Raw genomic sequence first — 14,443 nt, forward strand, 5'->3', positions numbered from 1 at the left:
GGAGGAGAACAGAAAATCTAGGCTGGGGTCTGTGGGAGAGGAAACGGAGCACCCTTGAAAAGGGCATGTATATTTGTTTTTAATGTTTTTAATTGTTGTAAACCACCCAAAGAGCTTCAGCTATGGGGTGGTATACAAATGTAATAAATAATAATAATAATAATAATAATAATAATAATAATAATAATAATAATAATAATAATAATAATAATAATAATAATAATAATAATGTAATCTCTGGACAGGAGTACTCTGCATACACATTTCTCAGTGCAATTTTCCCTCATGTAATTTTTGCATAGACAGTTTTAGCCTAGATGGGCCCATGGTCTCAGTCTAAGGTGCTTTCCTATGTTTTTGTTTAAAACATCCCTTAATTCAGAACCATGAGGACTAGAATCTTACTTTATTTTTAGTGGGGAAGGACCATAGCTCAGTGGCAGAGCAACTGCTGTATGTGGAGCAGCCGGGAATTGAACCTGGGACCTTCTACCACTGAGCCGTGGGCCTCTCCTTAAAAATAAAGCAAGCTTCTAGTCCTCATTATTCTAAGAAAACACAACACTGATATAAACAAGGAAGCTGCCTTGTCCTGGGTTAGACTGCTGGTGCATCTAGCTCAGAATTGTCTGCACTGACTGGCAGAGGCTCTCCAGGGCTTCAGGCAGGCACCTCTTCCAGCCCTACCTAAAGATGGCAGGGACTGAACCTTATATATATTCTAGAGAACATCAGCTCCCCTCCCCAATCTCCCTCATCCCCCCAACACACACACACACACACACACACAGTGCTGTCTCAAAAACTCTCAGGTGTTGGAAGACGAAAGAAAGCTTAAATTAACATGCACCTGCATTGCTGGGCCAGAGGAGGTGATGGGAATAAATGATGGAGGCGCCTAATTAGGGCGTTTTGTTTCCTTATTAAAACAAGTTGGCGGAAGAGTGTGCGTGTGTGTGTTGCAGGGAGAGTGGCCTTTGCTTCCCGCACTCCCTCTCAGAAAGGCTCAGCGCATGGCTGTTTCCCCCCACTCCCATATTAATATTCCCCCTGGGCAGACGAGGCAGGAGTTCCCAGCCTGTTCCCACGGATGGCAAGGCCTTGCCCAAAAGCCCACACCCCCAGGGCTGTGTGGAATGTATGCAATTAAAGGAGAGGATCCCAACTGTACAGTGCCCTGGAGCTGGGGGGGCGGGCAGGGAAGAGAAGATGAATTCTGCAACCAGCAGTCATCCTAGAGGGTGAGCATCATTCATCTTATTTTGCATAATTTATTCTACATTCCTCCCCTTAAACTATTTTGTTGCATAATTGATTCTTCAGAATAGTTATGCAGAGAGGGGGAAACAAATCCCCCCCTCTCTCTGCAAGCCATTTGAAAATCTCATTCAACCACCCCCACGCTGGCTTTGGAGATTTCCCTTGGGGCTCTTTTGCAGGCTTTCTAGCATCTTTTTCATAAGGACTAGAAACTTGAGGTGTTAGATATTGAAATACATAAAAAACTGAGCTTCTGAAGCTGAATTCTGTGCTGTAGCTATGTGGGATTCATTTTATGGAACTCAGGCAGCTGCTTTATACTGAGCCAGACCATTGGTTCATCTAGCTCAGTACTGTCTACACTGACTGGCAGAGGCTCTCCAGAAATTCAGGCAGGAGCTTTTCTCAGCCCTGCCTGGAGATGCTGCCAGAGATCAAACCTGGGACTTTTTGCATGCACAGCAGGGACTCTGCCCCGAGCTACGGCTCTATGACCCTTTCCTGAGAGCATATACAAAGTGTCATAAGCTCAAATCTACTTGGGATGGGTGATCATCTACCTTAGTTCCTTATTCTGTTGGCATGTCCTGGGAAATTCTTTTGTGTGCAATTATGATTGTTTCACACGGACTCAGAGATTCTGGCCAACCTGCTTTTTTTTTTAAAAAAAACACCCACCTGCATACAACGGACCAAGAAAATAATCGCCTTTAGCATTATCTCCAAGATATTATTATTGGGTGGTGTGTGTGTTTTTAATCATTATTTTGTTTTTAATTAAATTGAATGAGAAAGCCAGGACACAGACCGCAGGAGACCGATAACAAGACCGTAAATCGTTTTAGAAAAAAAGAAAAGGAAAACAGAAAGAACAGAGAGAGAGAAAGCAAAAGGACAGAAGGCCGATCATTGGAGACGTGAATGCCGAATGGTGTCGTTGGAGGGAGGAAAAGGGGGATCTCCGAGCTGAATCCTCTCACGTTAGTTCTAAGGTAACTGTTAAGATGATGGCCAGAACAAAGTTAACACCGCAGCAGCTGGTTGATGCACCTACAGGGAAAAGAGGATGGATACAGGGGGGGGGGAAGACTTTTTTTTACACATACAGAAGCCTAAACGTGGACACAGTTTCATGACAGGGCTGTGCCCAGATCCCAGACCAAACTGGCCTGACAGCACCTCCGCCTCCCTCTTTCTGTCTCCCAACCACAGGTCTAATTTGGGTTTTAAAATTGGGCTCTCCTCCCCCCTCCCCAATCAATTTGGAGCCCAGATCTGAGTCAGGCCAGCCCCAGATCGTTCCATTTCAGATTGGGCTGTGGATAGACGAGTGTGGGTTTGCGTGCGTCTGTGTGTGGTCTTCAATGTCCTACTTCATAATCTCGCACAGGGTGGCCATTAGAGATGGATAAATCTGTCAGTTTTGGTTTCTCTCTGGCCATATCCGCACCAGATGTTTATTCCACTTTAAACAGTCATGACTTGCCTCAAATAATCCTGGGAAGTGTAGTCTGTGAAGGGTGCTGAGATTTGTTAGGAAACCTTTACTCCCCTTCAGAAAGCTACAATTCCCAGAGTTCTCTGGGAAGAGGGACTGACTGCTAAAGCACTCTGGTAATTGTAGTTCTGTGAGAGGAATGGGGTCTCCTAACAACTCTCAGCTCCCTTCACAAACTACCCTTCCCAGGATTCTTTCGGGGAAGCCATGACTGTGTAAAGTAGAATAATAGTGGAATGAATGTTTGGTGGGAATGTGGCCTCTGTCACTTTCTCATTTTTTCAATCCTAAATTCAGTTCTCCACATTTCTGCAGCAGTTTCCAACTATATATCCTCTGGAAAATTCACCAGCAGTTTAGTGTGCATTTCTCCTAGCATACACATTTTTGCATGCAGTTTTCACTAATATACCCTGGGGTTTTTTTGCAACCACTTCTCCCTGGCTGAATGTCTTTTTTTTGGTCTGTTATTGTCACAAATGAATGCATTTTTAATGCAAACTTTAATATGTTCTCTTTCTTTTTCTTTTACACATCATTTGGTTAGTGAACTGCATTACAAAATTTGGATATGCGCAAATTTCAAATGAGAACGGTGGTTCGGTTTGCATGTTGTCTGGAAATGCAAACACAACTGAATTTCTCCCCGTCTCTATTGGCCATGCCTCCTAATTTGCAGAGGAGAGTCCTCTGTTTGAAGGGCTGCTCGGTCCTAATCTGGGTTAAAGATAAAGAAGAAGAGAGAACAGAGGGAAGGCCCATCTAGGCCAGCATCCTGTTCTCCCGGTTGCCAACCAGGTGCCCCCAATGGGAAGCCCACCAGCAGGACCTGAGTGCAACAGCAGCTCTCCCCTCCTGTGGTTTCCAGCAACTGGCGTTCAGAGGCATCCTGCCTCCAGCAGTGGAGGGAGAGCATAGCCACTGTGGCTAGTAGCCATATCCTCCATGATCAGTGGGGCAGGGGTTAGGACTGCACCCTAAATCAATAAATACAGGCTTTGCCTTACCATTTGAGTCTTCTGTTCCTCTTGGGATGTTTGGGTTTTCTAATTAGAAAAGAAGGAAAAGTGGATGGAAAAGAATTAGATGGTCATGTCACATGTGGGAGACCATCGTACGGTTGCCAGACATGATCAAAACATTTGACAGCGGCAACTTTGGCTCATGAATGGAAGCAGAATGAGAAATCTAAAGAGCCCGAGTTTAGTTATAGAAAATCAGGATGGCCGGGAGGGTCACTGTCTGACACAGTTGCATGCACCCACAATGCACCCACGTACACGCACACCCACAACATGTCATCAAAAGGAAACATGATGGCAGGGAGCATCTCCATCTACAGTGAACAGGGAGAAAGAAGTGAGGGAAATGATGGTGGCAGAGAGGGGATCATGTACAGAGGGCAAACGTCTGGGGCTCACATGCTAGTGGTGGGCGAGGCAAGAGGCAAAAGAGGGCAGAGCAATGAATGCAAGTGTTTACCTTTGCATAGTAAGCTAGTTTCTACACACACACCTCTCAATCCCCCATCCAGGCAGAGATCAGCCAGAGAAAAGCACTCAAGGAGGCCATTAAGTAGGAATGGTGATGGGTGGGGCCTGGGGCAAAGGGGTGTGCCTTAGGAGAAGGGGTGGCCCATGCAGAGTCCCAAGGGCCAGATACAGAGACCAGGAAGGCTGCATTCAGCCCCAGGTGTGAGATTCCCTTATCCTGCCACAGAGGCTGGTTGCTGAAGGACTTCTATGAAGCTGGGGAAATGTGTTGGAAGTCTCGGTACACAACTCAGCTTGGTGGGTTTGCATGGGATTAAAGTAGATTGTTCCCTAGACTGTCTTTCTGACCTATCCTGTGCTGACCTTCCTTCAGGTGCTAGACTGGTACTCTTAGCAGTTGCTGACCTCATTTCCTGCTCTTCCCTTCTTCGTTGTCCCACCTTAGGAGAAGTCATATCTTTCCTTTGTCTCTTTCTCTCTCTGGCAAGCCAGAGCTAGGAACTCTTTTATATCAAGCAAGTATTTCCAGTAATAAATCTAAGGTTTCTTATTTTTCCAAAACCCAGACTCTCAGTGTGATTATCTCCAGGGTAGAGTGTGCGCCTTCCACCAGGATTCACAGACAGGTCAGCTACACTGTTGTGTTGCTCTTCTGCTAACAAAATGATGGTGTCAGAAAGGGGATGATGTGTGGAGGGTCAAGGCACAGAGACCGGTTACCCGATGGCTGCAAATGGAAGAATAGTAACCCCTCACATACCAAAAACAATCAGCCTGGTGTGGGTGTCCGTGGAGCCAAGTGGGTTCTGGGCTGTGCAGCGGTACATAGAGCCATTCAGTTCTGCCGGCACTCGCTCCAAGACCAGCTCTTTCCCATCATGCTCAGCACTGCCATCCAGGAGCCTGCTCCCAATGCGGGTCCAAGTGAACATGGGTTCAGGGAAGACTTTATTCTGCAAACCAAGCAAAAAAAAAAAGAGATAACATCAGTAAAGCCACAAGGTTTAATTTATCACATTTTTACTCAGAGTATATCCAGCAATATTAATAGAGCCAAGGTAGTCATGTCCAGTAACTTCAATGGGTCTACTCTGAGTTAGAGATGGTGCAGAATATTTGCAAGATTGCATTTGGTATGGAATTCTGGGATAATCCACAAGTTTGTCTTGTCGTCGAATCGGCTCCCGCTCTTTGTACGTGTTCACAGCTGTTGGCAACACCTTTTTTTTTAAAAAAAAATCCATGCCACCAATTATGTAATTATTTCTGTAAATATTTTTGTAATCAGCTGTTGCTGTATACATTATATAAATTATACAGTAGCATAAGGAATAATGGGGAAAATTACTTATTTTTTGGAAAAAAATAACAAAGAAAAGAGAGAAGCAGGAATCGCGATAACTAGCAGAACACAATTTATGGCGAATTGTAACTGACAGCCCATTTGACAAATTGAAGGACGAAATGTCATCAGGTAGCGAACCCCATCCCTACTCCGAGTAGGACTAACATTGTATACAACCCACTATGCTCGTCTCGAAGAAGAGGGTGAGCCTTACAAGGCCTCTGGATTGGGAAATAAAACCCAAGCCAGAGAAGAAGGTGGTAGATAGGTCTGCATGGGAAAGACTAGGCAGAGAGAGGAAACTCCATGCTTCCTAGAGTGTCCTTTCCTTCACAAGGGGATGGGGAACGACATCCAGGCCATGACCCACCCTGCTTCTGCAGGACTGGCTGGTGCTGGGGAAAGCTTAATCGCATTTTGCCATCAGAGAAGCTGATCAGAAGTTCAACTGAAGGTGTCGGACTTGCAAGCATAGAAAGAAAGAGAGAGAACCAACTCACAGCTTTGTTGGGGGCAACCTGAGATATTTCTGCTGCTCCAGGCGCCTGCACCACCCTGTATTTTCACTGGAAGTTGTAATCACTGTTTTTTAATAATGTTATTTGTTATTTAATTTTTGTAAATTGTATTGTTTTATTGATGTATTTCTATATTTGTGTTTTTCTTGTAAGCTGCCTTGAGGGCTTTTTGGCCATAAGGCGGGGTATAAATAAACTACAATAATAATAATTATAATTATAATCTGTGCTGATCTATCTTCCAGTGCTAAACTGATACTCTCAGGGTTGCTGCCTTCACTTCTGACTTCCCTCTCCGCCTCTCTCTTCTTCTTTGGAGGAGGCCCTTGGACCTCTCTTCTCTCAAGATGCATCTCCACCTTACTTATAATAAAAGTACTCTTTGCCTCTCCATCTTGAGTTAGCCAGAACTAAGGATCTTTCCTATCAAACATGTGTTTCCTTTAACAAATACCAGTTTATAATTTCCTTAAAGCCAGAGTTTCAGTGTGATTGTATCCAGGTTAAAGGGCGCTCCTTCAACAGGGATCCCGTTCACAGTTCAGCTTCTGCCAGCATTCAGCTCCAATGCTAACATGTTTAACACATTCTCCACACTGCATATGTTCCTGCAATCTCCTGCTTCCTGCAATCACCGTGTAATGTCAACAGAGGTGCCAAGGAGGAAGAGGCATTAAAGAGCTCCAAGCTAATGGGGCAAGTGAAAACAGTCCGGGGGGGGGGGGCTTGAAAGCTTAATCCCACCACCTCACGGCTTGCAAAGGAGGGTGTAAAAAAAAAAGTATGAGAAAATTTACACATTCTCCTCCCCAGCTATTTATTAATTTTAATTTTTGCACATGTCATCTTAGTGGGGTTGCATGTAGGGAGGGGTAAAATTCAATCCCGTTCACATTTAAAGATGAATCTATCAATTCCACACTTTCCGAAGCAATATGAGAATCGAGACACAGCCCTCCTTCAAAATCTCCACGTTTCTGCATTTTGCAATGTGGGTCTCCAACCAACGTTTGCAGCAATGCATATATTAGGAAGAAGTGTACACAAAAAGGAATACACTGGTGAAAAGAACAAACAAAAATGCATTATATCAGGGAAAACTGCTTGCAAAACTGCACATTAGTCAAAACCGCATACAAAAATGTGTTTATTAGGAAAAAATGCACTGAAATGATGGAGAATTTTCATGAGCAATTTTTTTTAAAAAAAACCAACCCTGAAAGTTGCTGCAGAAATGGGGAGAAGTAAATTGAAGACTGGAAAAATGAGAAACAGAGAGAAGTGAAGCTGAGAGATTCTTCCACCCCTAGTTGAATACAACCTACAGGAACTCGCCTGTAACTCAGGATGGAAGAATCTGTCAATTCTGGTGGTCTTATTTTCTCACGTTTCCAGTCAGCGGTATAATACGTCCAGACTGGCACTGCCTGCCTGAAACAGCAGTGACTCTCCAAGGCCTTCCGCAGCCTGACAACCTGAACTATTAAAAACTGTGGACACCAGGGACTGAACTGGGGCCCAGTGGCTCTTCTGATGAGGGGGAAGGGCTGCAGCTTAGTGGTAGACCACCTGCATTACATGCGGAAGATAAACAAACAAGCGCCCGTCCAAACTGTTCTGCATGCCAGTAACTCTCAGCAACACTCTTCAGATTCATACTCACTTGAAAGCCCTGCACCAGGATCCGGACTGTGTCTCCGACTCGGGCTCTTGTTGGGATCATCATGATCTTTGGGCCCTTCGGAGCCACTGCAGGAAAACAAAATAGCAGATGGGTCCCCCCCAACTGCCATACTGCCCAACACCCCCATTGCAAGGGTCGCCAACCTTTGAATGAGCCCCTGCTCCTCTGCCTTGAACATCATCTAAGTCTGCAGTAGTGAACAGAGGGTTGCATTTAGCACTGCCCCATGAGAGCCAAGACAATTAGAGTGTGGTGTTAGCGCTAGGGAGACCTGGGTTCAAAACCCATCCAGATGTGACACTTGCTGGGTGATCTTGGATCCATCCATCTGTCTCTCTCTTCCACCTCACAGGGATGATGTGTTGTGGGGATGAAATAGGAGACAGGAGAACCACAAATGCCACCTGGAGCTCCTTGGAGCACAGTGGGATATAAATATTTATTTATTTATTATTTTATTTATATCCCACCCTTCCTTGTAGCAGGAGCCCATCTTAAATATAAAGAAGAAAATAATTCAAGTCCCCACTGGCCAGTGTCTACATTCTCTTAAAGGCACAGGAGCACCAAAGGCTTCCTCTCTGGTCAGCTGGCAACCTCATCCACTGCTCCTACATTGCCTCCAATAATTTGATTCCATGCCCCTGTTTTGTCTGCTCCCACAAGCTGCAGACTCTGCAATCCAGATGCAACGAGCACGCCAAGACATCTGAGCCAACACCCCCCCAACACACACACACACACTACCACCCACCTGCAGCGCTTGTTCATGGTGTGATCTCTTCACACTTTTGTAAACCTCTTGATCATTAAATGTGGGAGACAAAACTCCAGATGAAACTGTTGGAAGGGTTGGGCTGCAACGCAGGTTGCTGGGGGTTTGCATGGGAAGGATAGACAGAGAAGGGAAGATCCACGCATCCTAGACTGTCTTTCTGACCTAACCTGTGCTAGACTAGGTCCTTTTAGGGGTTGCTGACCTCATTTCTTGCTCTTTCCTTCTACATTGTCCCACCTTAGGAGAGGAGACATCTCTCTCTCTCTCTCTCTCTCTCTCTCTCTCTCTCTCTCTCTCTCTCTCCCCCTGCAGAGATGCAGGGAGCTCTTTGCATCTCCGACTTTAGTTAGCTAGAACAAGCACCTTTTCTATCCAAGTATGTATTTCCTACAACAAACCAAGCTTCCTTTTTTTTCCCATAGCAGAAGTGTGACTGAAACCAAAGGTAAGGTTACTCATACATCATTCAATATACAGCCACCTTCCAAGCTGTTATGCTCACTCTGCTAAAGTGATCCAACCGAAGCATCGTAGCAGTTAGAAACCATTTTGCACCAGGGGTTACGTTCTAAAGGTTCTGGGCTTTGGGTCTCAATTCTTTGACGTGGAGGAAAGGATAAAGGCAGAGGAGCCCTGATGGATCAGACCATAGGTCAATCTAGTTCACCCTCCGGTTTCCCACACTGGCCAACCAAATGCTTCTTGGAAGTCCAGAAACAGGTTAGGAAGATGATGCGATCCTCCCTGGCATGAGATATTTATTTATTCAATTTATATCCTTCCTCCTAGAAGGAGCCTAGGGTGGCGAACAAAAACACTGAAAACACTCTACAATATCTTAAAAACAGACTTTAAAATACATTAAAACAATATTTTTTAAAGGCATATTAAAACAAAACATTTTTAAAGCTTTAAAAACATATTTAAAAACCATTCCAGCACAGACTCAGACTGGGATAAGGCCTCTACTTAAAAGGCTTGTTGAAAGAGGGAGGTCTTCAGTAGGTGCCGACAAGATAACAGAGATGGCACCTGTCTAATATTTAAAGGAAGGGGAAGATTGAGGTAGATTTCCCCTGCACTTGGAAGTTCTATCCCTGTCATGGCTGACAAGAACCTAAGAAGAGCCCTTCTGAATTGAACCAATGACACAGCTAGACCAGCATCTGGTGCCCCACAGCAGCCAACCAGATGCCCCAATGGAAAGCCCACATGCAGGACCTAAGCAACTCTTCCCACTTGCAATTCCCAGCAACTGGAATTCAGAAACATACTGCCTCTGACACTGGAGGCAGAACATAGCCATCACAGCTAGTATCTGTCGTTCATAGCCTTATTCTCCATGAATTTTTTAAACTCCCTTTTAAAGCCATTCAAGTTGGGGCCATCATGATATCTTGTGGTAGCAAATTCCATATTCAGCTATGCACTGTGTGAAGAAGTCTCTCCTTCCTTCCTCTTTTTTTCTTGGGGAGGATCTTCCAACATTCAGCTTCATTGGATGGCCCCAGTGGGAGAGGGCGTGTTATGGCAGAGGAAGAAAAAACTCTCTCCACCCTGTGAAGAACTTTCCAACGCTAGTCTGACTTGGAGTAGACTCAATGAAATTAACGAACATAATTAACTTTGGTCCATTAATTTCAGTGAATCTACTCCGAGAAAAAAAGTTGTGTACAGCCTAAAACTTCTATTATATCACACCCCATCTTTTTTGTTCTAAACCAAAATTCCCCATATATAATATTTTCTCATTTGGGAGCCTGCTACAGCCCCATAATAATCTCTATTGCCCTTTTCTGCACCTTCCCCAGCTCTGCAATATCCTTTTTGAGGTGCGGCAACCAGGACTATGCACCGCATTCCAAGTGTAGTCATGTGCCGCAGGATGGCCATTTTATTTTCAATACCTTTCCTAAGATGATCCCTCGGCCAGAATTCAGCAGTATTTTCCTGCTCTCCGCTTTCTAGTCAGAACCAACTGGAAAATAATTTGCGTCAGTTATAATAAGCCACTGGATAAACGGGGTCAGGCATGCGAGAGGCAGAAGAAAACTGAAGCCAAGTTGTGTCTTTTGCAGAGATCAAGCTACAAAGCTCAGTGCGTAAATTAGAGACTTTCAGCACATTGCGCTCTTCAAAGGGTGCACAAAGATGTGCTGGAATTGATAAGGGTCAAAGCTGATTGGATGAAACAAGAGAGGTTACCTTGGCAACCAAGGATCTAAATTCCCTCGGTTTATGCCGATGAGACTGGGGTGACTATTTTCAGAGGGGGGGGGATGGGCAGAAAATGTGCATGTGCCCATGTACATTTTCCGTGTTTAGAGAGACATCAGGTCTGCTTTGTGACACCGAGTGACTATCACAAGGATGGTCAGTGTGAAGACCCGTTGATCTCAGGCTGGCCTGGTTCTTTTCACCAGTTTGACACTTGGGCTTGTCAATAGGGATGGGTGAATCTGTCAATTTCATTTTCTCCCCCTCCCCCACCACCTTAAGTTCAGTTGTTCAGATTTCCACATCAGTTTGCAATTTTTCTAAAACAAAAAAGTCTTCTTGAAAATGCATCAGCATTTTAGTGTGCATTTCTGCTTATCTACACATGTGCCTATGCGCTTTTGCCTAATGTACACATTTCCTCCAATGGAATGCATTTTTGCAAAGCAATCTCCCTTAATATGGCACATAACATGGCACACCAGAACACAGACAGGCCAAGCCAGTTAAATTAACAGTTGGGAAATAAAACGGAAAGGTTTCTCCATGTAGGCAGAAGCCATCAAGCTGGCAAAATCTCTCCAGTCACATCCAAGGCTTAGGGTGTTACCCCCACCCCCAAAACACACTGTTTCAAGGAGAGCGGACTAATTTGTATGACCATTAATAAACACCAGTAGTGGCTGTTAATAAAGGAGGTGCTTTGGGGTGTAAGCCTGATGGAGGAGGACTGGAACCCTGGGTGATTCCCTAACCACATTGCGGCAGAGGGCTCTGAGCAGATAGTCAGCAGAGCAGGTTGGCTCAGATCTCACACACAACAGGTGAAGAGGTCGACCTCCTGCAAAGTGTAAAGATCAAGATTGTGTGTGTGTCCCACGCCATGCTCTGCTTCTGGGCATGATAGAGGGGTATAAAATGCACAGAGAAAGTGGACAGAGAATAGTTTTTTCTCCCTCTCTCACAACCTTAGAACTTGTGGACATCCAACAAAGCTGCATGTTGGAAGATTCAAGGCCCAAACGAAAGTACTCCTTCACACAGCGCAGAGTTAAACAACAGGGCAGTGAGGCCACCAACTTGGATGGCATTAAACGAGGATTAGAGAAATTCATGGAGAATAATGAGACTATTGGTGACTACTAACCCTGCTGGCTATGTTCTCTTTCCACCATCGGAAGCAGTCTGCTTCTGAATGCCATCTTCATGAAACCACGGCAAGGGAGAGTTCCGTTGCGCTCAGGTTCTCCTTGCAAGCTTCCCACCGGCATCTAGTTGGCCATTGCGAGAACATGACGCTGAGCTATGATGGGCCTTTGGCTCGATTCTTCTGATGTCTTTCTTCCGATTCCCATGGAAGCTTCCTGACCTTCTGAGGGATTCTGGCAATGAGGATTCATTCACCAAAAAAAGATCCTGAATATCTCTGAACACTACTTGCTGGGAAGCGCAAGCAGGGAGAGTGCTGTTGCACTCAGGTCCTCTTTGCGGCACCTGGTGGGCCTCCATTGCAATAGATTTGCTTCTTTGCGATCTCTCCCCCTCCCCACTTTTCAATACAAATAGGGAGGGGGAAAGAGAAATATCATGGTTCCTCTTTTCTTATGCGCCCCTATAAAATAATTTTTAAAACAGCAGTTTCTCCGCAGCCCAGGCCCAACATCCAAATGCCTTCAGGCCCATAGAGGCTGCCCACTCTGGATCAAATTGTTTCCCATGTCAATTATTCACACCTTCGTCTATTATTTACCAACGCCACAACAGTCTTCCTTGCTGATTAGTGTCGCCCCGGGTTGACAGGGCCCTTGTGGATAGTAAGGGACACCTGTGCTGGGCCAGAGCCTCTGCACCTTTTTTGGCAACAAATCCTCATTGCAAGGGGTAAAGAATTCTCTAGGAGGCCAGGAAGCTTCCCCTGGGATTGGAAGAAGAACATCAGAAGAGCCTGGCTGATGGATCAGACCAAAGGCTCATCTGTTCTCACAGTGGGCAAACAGATGCCTCTTCTGGAAAGCCCACAAGCACAACCACACTCTACCCATCTGCGATCCCCTCAGCTGGCATTCAGAGGCATGCCATCTCTGCAAAGCACCCAGAGACTTGTAGTAAACCTTTGCACCTTTGTAAAACTGAGGGTCTTTCCAGTGTGCTCCAGACCACAAGAAGATCAGAAGAGCCGGGCTGCTGGATCAGGCCAATCAATGGCCCATCTAATCCAGCCTCCTGTTCTCACAGTGGCCAACCAGGTGCCCCAAATGGACGCCCACAAACAGGACTTGGGCACAGCAACATGCTCCCCACCTGAGACTCCCAGCAACTGGTATTCACGGACATATACAAGGGCTCTTCTGAAGTTCTTAAAACAGCTCCCCCTGAAGCCTACTTAGAGGAGGACTGAGCCTTACTAATAGGACAGGGGGACACTGAGTGGGAATTGGTAGCAGTTGCCAGAACCCCTTGCAGATAGGCTAGGTCAAATCGAGGCAGCTAAATCAGGTGAGTCCTGCTAAATCAGGCAAAGCTTGAACCAAGAAGGCCTCTCTGATTTCCTCTGTCACTGCTGTTTCGCCACGGCAAATGCTGTTTAACGTTTAATGGCCATGTAAACTCTTAACACTTTAAAGTCCAACCGCTTACTGCTCTGGTATTTGGGGCAGTGGTGCAGGTGGTCTTTGGAGCCACCTTGTACCTCTCCCACAATGCCTTGCTGTGGAAGGCCCCCATGTTCCCTAGGGTCCTCTGCAAGGCATTGATATACGGGAGGCCACGGAGCACCTTGGCAGGCCGGCAGGCCTGCTGCCGATACAATGTAAAAAAAAAAGACAGGAGGAAGTCAGAGTGCCGGGGGTGACATGTGGGGTGGTCCACAGAGCAAGGCCAGTTCTGCCTCAGGTGGCAGAAAATCCTGCACTGGCCCTGAGCAGAAAGCTAAAACAGAACAAAAATTGATTTGGGGAAGAGCCGTCGCTCAGTGGCAGAGCACCCGCTTTGCATGCAGAAGGTCCCAGGTTCAATCTCTGGTATCTCATAGAATCATAGATGAGGAGGAGGAGGAGAGAGAGCTGTTGCTAGTCGGGCGGTATATAAGCTTAATTAAATAAAAAATAAATAAAATATACCGCCCCATAGCCAAAGCTCTCTGGGCGATTTACAAAAATTAAAAACACAGAACATTAAAAACAAATATACAGTTTTAAAAACCATACAAAGTTTAAAACCATGAAGCACAGATAAACCAGGTAAAACACCTGAGGTCAGAGCTCAGCACATGCAGTTAGAATGCCTGGGAGAAAAGGAAAGTCTTGATTCGGCACCGAAAAGATACCAATATCGGCACCAGGTGAACTTCATTGGGGAGATCATTCCATAATTTGGGGGCCACCACTGGTGTCTCATAGAATCATAGAATAGTAGAGTTGGAAGGGGCCTATAAGGCCATCGAGTCTAACCCCCTGTTCAATACAGGAATCCAACTTAAAGCATCCCTGACAGGTGGCTGTCCAGCTGCATCTTGAAGGTCATTGGCTCCATTGCCCTGCCACTCTAACAGTTAGGAAGGGTTCCCTGATGTCAGCTGAAATCTGGCCCATTATTCCATCTCCTGCACTCTGGGATGATTGAGAAAAGATCCTGGCCCTCCTCCATATGAC

The 14,443-nt window shown here is 45.6% G+C and overlaps 1 protein-coding gene across 12 annotated transcripts in view; it reads right to left on the reverse strand.

Moving 5' to 3' along the window:
- Positions 1 to 2,016: 2,016 nt before the first annotated feature.
- The window catches only part of IGSF21 (immunoglobin superfamily member 21), a 299,326-nt gene continuing 286,899 nt past the window's right edge, over positions 2,017 to 14,443 (reverse strand). For all 12 annotated transcript variants that reach the window (XM_061600904.1, XM_061600912.1, XM_061600905.1 and 9 more), the window contains 4 exons: positions 7,778 to 7,863; positions 5,012 to 5,204; positions 3,766 to 3,804; positions 2,017 to 2,310 (listed from right to left, as the gene is read on the reverse strand). In XM_061600904.1, the coding sequence (XP_061456888.1) occupies positions 2,237 to 2,310; positions 3,766 to 3,804; positions 5,012 to 5,204; positions 7,778 to 7,863 (392 nt within the window). In that variant the 3' untranslated portion in view covers positions 2,017 to 2,236. The remainder of the gene's footprint in view (positions 2,311 to 3,765; positions 3,805 to 5,011; positions 5,205 to 7,777; positions 7,864 to 14,443) is intronic.

Source organism: Rhineura floridana, chromosome 18 (assembly GCF_030035675.1).
Source record: "Rhineura floridana isolate rRhiFlo1 chromosome 18, rRhiFlo1.hap2, whole genome shotgun sequence".
Classification (NCBI taxonomy): Eukaryota; Metazoa; Chordata; class Lepidosauria; order Squamata; family Rhineuridae; genus Rhineura; species Rhineura floridana.